Source organism: Podarcis erhardii (genome assembly GCF_964252035.2).
Source record: "Podarcis erhardii genome assembly, chromosome: 5".
NCBI classification, from domain to species: Eukaryota; Metazoa; Chordata; class Lepidosauria; order Squamata; family Lacertidae; genus Podarcis; species Podarcis erhardii.
The window spans coordinates 75,185,484-75,192,375 of record NC_138509.1 but is presented as its reverse complement, the minus strand read 5'-3'; the positions used below and the strand labels follow the sequence as shown (position 1 = coordinate 75,192,375).

Genomic DNA, 6,892 nt, shown 5'->3' with positions numbered 1-6,892 from the left:
CAAATTCCTGCATTGCACTAGATTATCCTCAGGGTCGCTTCCAGTTCTGCATCCCACGACAACCAGTTCCGTCCCAACGCCGTCCTAAGCAGCAGCTGTCACTTGTTAGCTCGCCGCCATTCGTGTTCCCTTAAAGCTGCAGAGACCGAGAAGAGCACCTCTTAGGATGCGGAAAGCAGCCCGGCGCCAGAGGACCGACGGCGCTTGCCAAAAGTCCAAGTCCGGGTCTGGGCAAGGGCTTCACGTCTCTACCGAGCATGTGCGGAGGCTTCCCATTTGCTCCTGCGAGGGCGCCAGAGGATGTCCTCGCACCGGCAGGGTCCAGGCGCGCCTGGGGGACGCGCAAGGAGGGAGACACCCCTTTCCCCACCCCACCCACCCCTCGGGCTTGCTCCCCCTCCCCTGCCAGCCCCCGGCCAATAGCTGGGAGGACCCGCCAGCTCTTTGGGTAGAAGCTCTCCTCTGGCCGCGCCCGGGGCTCCCCGACGGCCACCCCTCCCGCTCGCCTTATAAAGGCTCCAGCGCGCACCGACGGCTCCCTTTGCCTGGTGCCCTTAAGCCAGGGCCAGACGGCGGCGGGATCGCGGCGCTGCCTCCACCTGATCGCATCTTCCGGAACGCTTCCCCGCTGCTCCTTCGGCGAGTGGATCGAGTGGATCTTTTTCTTTCTTTCTCCTCCCGGCACTTTTTCATCACGACCTTTTTACTGGAGGATCCTCACTCCCCCACCCCCGCGAAGCAATTCCCTTCTGGAGTTCACGGCGGCCCCACGCGCTTGGAACAAGGCAACGGGGAAGCCGGCCGGCCGAGCGCCTCGCAGGACTCTCGTCGCGAGTGGGAGAGCAGGCGAGGGAGGGAAGAAGGGAAAGAGCCTCTCCGGGTCTTCTGCTTGGCTCTGCTTCGTTTCCCGGCTTGGCTGGAGCGCCGAAGATGGCCAGCAGCGGCAGCAGCAGCGCTGGACCCCTCGCCCTCCTCTTGGCTTTCGCTATCCATCTCCTGCAGCCGACCCACCCCGCCGAGTCCGAGGCCGAGAGATCGCCCATTCCCACCGGTAACTTGACGCACCCGTTCCTGCTTCCCCGCCGCCCCCACGTTTTCATTTGAGCCGGGCCTCCTCCATTTCTTTGCGCAGCTTAATCTTAGCGCGCGCGCGGTGAGCAGGGCAGAAGGCGAGAGGGTTCCTTGCCATGTGCAGAGTTGTTGCATAGCCATAGACCAAGCTGATTTCTGAGACGGGTTCACTTCTAGAAGAGAGGGGCTGGGGCGTGGATTTGCGCCCCGGTACGTTTATATGAAATCCACCCTCCCACCCCCAAAACACTTTAACATTTGATTAGGTCCACGTTATGACCGAATAAATGAATGGATTGCTGGTGAAAATCCTGATTTTCGTACATTAAAATTAAATTGTGATTCTTCCCCACCCCTTTAAACTGAAAGTGGATTCTCTTTCGTGAAGAGAGAGGAATATCCCTAGGGGAAATGAGTTTCTTTTGCTGCAAGGCGAGTTTTGCCAGTCCGTTACTTTCTATGAGAGACGGGGAGTGAGACCCTCCCACCCCCCGGAAAAAAAACAAAAAAACCTTCTCATTCAGATCCCGCTTCGGGATCTTCAGACAAAAGCCCCGTTGTTCAAACCGCAGCTGATTTCCCCAGCTCTCAGGCGGGTCTGGCTTGCCTCTTGAGTGCTGAATTTGTTGCACATGCTTTGTGTGTGTGTTTCTTTCTTTCCCTTCTCCCTGTCACTTTCCTTGTAACATTCATGTGGAACATAAACGTCTGGCGAAGGTTTTCTTGGACGCCCACCCAGACACAAGTTACAGGCAGCAAGCAGCATTTCAACATTGGGAAGCTGAGCCTTTTAAAAGGAGTCTGTTTGAGATACAGCAACGTCAAAAACAAAGTTTCCAAGTTTCAAGAGGAAAACAGTTTCTCCGAGATGCTTAGGTCCATTTTCACTAGGTGTGCATTCTCATGTAGGTTGGCAATTTCCTTAACATGGAAAATGCAAAACAAAAAATTCCTTCCAGTAGCACCTTAAAGACCAACTAAGTTAGTTCTAGGTATGAGCTTTCGTGTGCATGCACACTTCTTCAGATACTCTGCATGGAAAATGCAGAGAGAGTTAGCAAAGGGAGATGGGTGAGGTTTGCGCTCCTCATTTCTTTCTTTGCAGCATTCACACACAATGCTGTTGCCATCAGAATTCCAGCTTGTACCCCCTTAATTTAATCCGAATTTTACTGGGGGTGGGTGGGCGATAAGCTTGAAAAACCTGTTCCCAACGATCCTTGTGATATCTCAACAATCCTTTAAAAGAGTCCTTACTTCTAAGCACCTTGTAACCTTATGAGCTGTCTTTTCCTGTCTGTGGTGAAGAGTTGAATCATGACTTTCATACTGGCGATGATCAATATTTAGGATGCATTTGAGAAGGCAAGTGATATAGAAATGCAAATTCTGAGCTGGGCATCGCGGGGAAACGTCTATTTCCCCGCTAAGCCTTAAATACAATCGTGATTGTTTGCCCTACAAGAAACTTCTCTCATTTCCAGTACAGTGGTACCTCAGGTTACATACACTTCAGGTTACATACTCCGCTTACCCAGAAATATTACCTCGGGTTAAGAATTTTGCTTCAGGAAGAGAACAGAAATTGTGCGGTGATATTGTGGTGGCAGTGGGAGGCCCCATTAGCTAAAGTGGTGCTTCAGGTTAAGAACAGTTTCAGGTTAAGAACGGACCTCCGGAACAAATTAAAGTACTTAACCCGAGGTACCACTGTATTTTACTGTGCAATCTTGTGCATGTTTGCCCGAAGTAAATCCCACTGTGTGTAATGGAGTTTACGCCATAGGGACACCATTGCCTATTTGCCCCATCGAACATAGCAAGGCTTACTCCTGAGTAGACAATATACAGCTGCACTGTTAGTCATGATGCTTGGCGGAAGAGACCTGGCACCTGGAAGACAGGATTATTCCATTTGATAGTCTCTCAAACATGAAAGGTGTTACTTTGTGTCCCTGCCCCCCCTTTTTTTCTGGCCAGGTTTTCAACCAGTTTCCTTCCCAGCCTTGTTCACATTCTGCTCCTTGGGTTGTGTAAAGTGCTTGTTCCAGGGAGCTGGAAGGCAGAAAGAAATTCAATCCTCAATGTGCAAAACAGAAGAGGAAAGACATGCATAAAATCTGCTTAAAGAAAAGGGCCTGTAATGTGTTCTAGTGCTTCCAGTCAAAAGAGACAATTGGTTTTAAATACACATCATGTTGCTTGCCATACACTGCTTCTTGCTTGGATCCGGAGCAGGCCTCTGATTGCGTTCCCAGTTCTCGTTCGCATCAGTCCTGGGAAATCAACCATAATCTGTGATTTATAATTTTCACATGGTAATAAAAAGAGCTCAGAGTTTTGATTCACACCTTTGAGGTAGTAAATGGCTCGCTTCAAAACTCTGCCGTGATTGTTTTGCCACACAGAAGGAACATAGTTGCTTCTTTCAGTTTTTCATTTTTTCCCAATCTTAACTTTACATTTCCACATCAGTTTGTGGGTTGTTGTTTTTTTAAGTCTTCATGAAAATTCATCAGTATTTTTGTGCACGTTATCTCCTAATCTACTCATGTTGATATGCAGTTTTGCCTAATATACCCATTTTTTGCAAAACAATTTCTCCTAATATGATGCATTTTCAAAATTTTATTTTTACCAGTATATGACTTTTTTGGCAAACTTTACTTCAGCATATGCATTTTTTGTACCCATTGCCTGGTTGAAGAAGCTCTTCCCAATGCAACATTTGCACTCAAAGCCGTGCTGCTCTGCATGGCGCCTCCCAATGCTGTGCTGCCTGGGGTGATTCTGACCAGGCTGTGCTGCACCTCCTGATGATATACGGCATGGGGCGACTTCCCACCAGGTCTCCTCTGCGCCCTCAAGATTGGGACTGAGCCTCATCCCTGTGGAATTGGGGGGTGGGGGCTGTAGAGGCCTCATCCCCATAGAATTGGTGTGCCTGATTGCATGTAATGTAGTTTGTCTGATTCCTCACTTATTGGTTAGTGTCTTATAAGGAATAATAGCACTTGTAAGCTTTATTTCTTCTTCTTTAAAATACTTTTAGGGCAATCACTTCTCTGCTCAACTACATACCGTATTTTTCGCTCTATAACACACATCAGACCATAACACGCACCTAGTTTTTAGAGGAGGAAAACAAGAAAAAAAAATTAAACGAAATAGTGGATATATGCTTTTTGTGGTTCATGCTGTGGCCACAGACATGTGATCTGACAGTGAGTTTGGAGTAGCCCAATGCAAAAATCCTGAGGATCCATGTGGATCCATGCTTTGTAACCACGGAGGAGGGAAGGAAGGGGAACCATGGATCCTCTGCTCATGACCGCAGCAGATCCCCCCCGCCACCCGCAGGCATTCGCTCCATAACACGCACAGACATTTCCCCTTACTTTCTAGGAGGAAAAAAGTGAGTGTTATGGTGCAAAAAATATGGTAACTTGTATAAGGGCTTATATAAGTACAGTGGTACCTTGGTTCTCAAACGCCTTGGTACTTGAACAACATGGAACCCAAACACTACATACCCGGAGGTAAATGTTCTGGTTTGTGAACTTTTTTTGGAAGCTGAACGTGCTATGTTTTGTGTGTTATGCTTCCGATTTGAGTGCCACACTTCCGTTTTGAGTGCTACACTGAGGTCTGTCTGTTTTTGCTATTTATTTAGCATTTTTGTTTTTGCGGCTTTTTTGTTTTGTTTTTTGCAGCTTTTTTGTGTGAGACTGTGTGGAACCCAGTTCAACTACTGATTGATTGATTGATTGATTGATTGTGTGACTGCAGTACATTATTGCTTTCATTTTATGGATCAATGGTCTTGTTAGATAGTAAAATTCATGTTAAATTGCTGTTTTAGGGGTTGTTTTTAAAAGTCTGGAACGGATTAATCCATTTTGCATTACTTTCTATGGGAAAGCGCACCTTGGTTTTGGAATGCTTTGGTTTTGGAACGGACTTCTGGAATGGATTAAATTTGAGAACCAAGGTACTCACATATCATAAAAGCCACATCACATCACTTCCTCAACTTGAAATGTGACCCTTAGTGAAAACTTATTGGTTCACACAGTCCCCTTTGTGGAAGACAATACAGAACAGTGACTCTTGTGCGCAGCTTCTATCTCCTTATCTCTGCAGGCACAGATGTACAGCATGGCTTGCAATCTGCCTTCTATGTGCATATATCCAGATGTCTCATGGATGCATCATTTGCCCATTCCCTTTACTGAAGTTTACAGATTTTAGGGCTGTACACATATACAGGCAGATTCTGTATGTGGGGGGAGTTGTGCATGAGATTTGTTAATAACCCCCCCCACACACACAAACACATGTCCATCCCCCCCATGGCAGAAGGAACTGTTGTGTGAACAGGACGTTGTTTATTAGCCTGGAGTCCATCCCAGGCTAATAAACAGAACAGGAGTAAAAAACTTAATCCCAAATAAGTTTATTATTTGTAAATTATTATGGAATAGCACTGTTCAAGCCATCTTAATGAAGAGGCAATGGTCTAGAATGCTGAAGCAGTGCTAATAAAATGCATGTTACAGAGTAAAAATAATAATAGTGGATTCTGGTTAACATAAACAGTAAGAAAATCTTCACTGATGTATAGCAGACTCTCCTGATGTGCAAACTCCACTTCTGCCAGGACCCCAGACATTGCAGGGATTGTTAACAACAGACTCCAGTTTTAATCCTTGTTTAATTTTCTGAGTTGTTTTACATACACTTCTTTGCTATTGATCAGATGTTTCAAAATCTAATGAGACTGACATTGATGTAGGTTCTGTTTTATTCTGCATAATTTATATCCTATTCATACTTAATAAAATGCCTCTAAGTCTGATTTGAGCAGCGTTTAAGCTACAAAGAACTTTCCTTATACAACCCCCCCCCCTAATTGTATGGTTGAGGAGAAACACATTGTGAGGTGAATCCCAAATTGACAAGGTCCTTCAATGTTGATGTAACCATAATAATAAAGGTTTCTGTCCAAGCCATCTTATAGCAATTAAAACAAATCAGCATGTTTGATTGATGTGAAAACCTACAGGAAGTGTGTTATTCATTAAAAAGAGATACGTAACATTCAGGGATTACTGTGTAACTTTTGATTTATGTGACAAAAGTTCTATTGAGTCTATGAAAGCTAGAGTTTGTTAGAAGAGACCTTATTGGTCCTGAAAAGCTACTCAGAAACAGAGCAAAAACTGAGTTACAAAGTCTCCTTTGTAAACTTCACATCTATTTCTGACATGGAATAATTTGTGGTTATTGATAAAACCGCACTTATATGCATAGCTACACCTCACCTGTCTCTCGACATGATCAAAATTGAGTGGAACTTGAAAGCTGGTGTGTCTTCAGTAGATTTGCATTCTGCCTCTTTGAAATGGCAAAATTCAGTCATCTATTCTAGTTGCTTGCACAAGTGCCAATCTGACCCACAAAAAGTTTTGCTGAAGCATGTGAACCTAAACTAACAGTCCTATTATATTCCAGAGACTTAGATTCTTGACTGGATGCACACCAGGCTCTTAGTTTTCCTTCTTCGTCCAGAAAACTATAATTGCCACTTCTATAAAATAGAAATAAAATACCTATAATAAAATACCTATAGGTAAATAAAATACCTATAAAATACCTACATTGGTTTTTTGTGTTCATTGCATTTTAAATGGCTTTGAATATTCATAATAGAGTTGGAACAAGTATAGAATATGTGTGCAGCTCTCTCTTTTTTAAAAAAGTAGAATTTGTTAGGTAAATGTTTAATACTGGACACTTTAAAAGTCAGCAGAACATGAGC

The 6,892-nt window shown here is 44.7% G+C and overlaps 1 protein-coding gene across 2 annotated transcripts in view; it reads left to right on the top strand.

Moving 5' to 3' along the window:
• The first annotated feature begins 423 nt into the window (after nt 1-423).
• Nucleotides 424-6,892, top strand: part of PLOD2 (procollagen-lysine,2-oxoglutarate 5-dioxygenase 2) — a 65,389-nt gene continuing 58,920 nt past the window's right edge. For both annotated transcript variants that reach the window (XM_081862385.1, XM_081862384.1), the window contains exon 1: nt 424-1,051. In XM_081862385.1, coding sequence (XP_081718511.1) covers nt 931-1,051 — 121 coding nt within the window. In that variant the 5' untranslated portion in view covers nt 424-930. The remainder of the gene's footprint in view (nt 1,052-6,892) is intronic.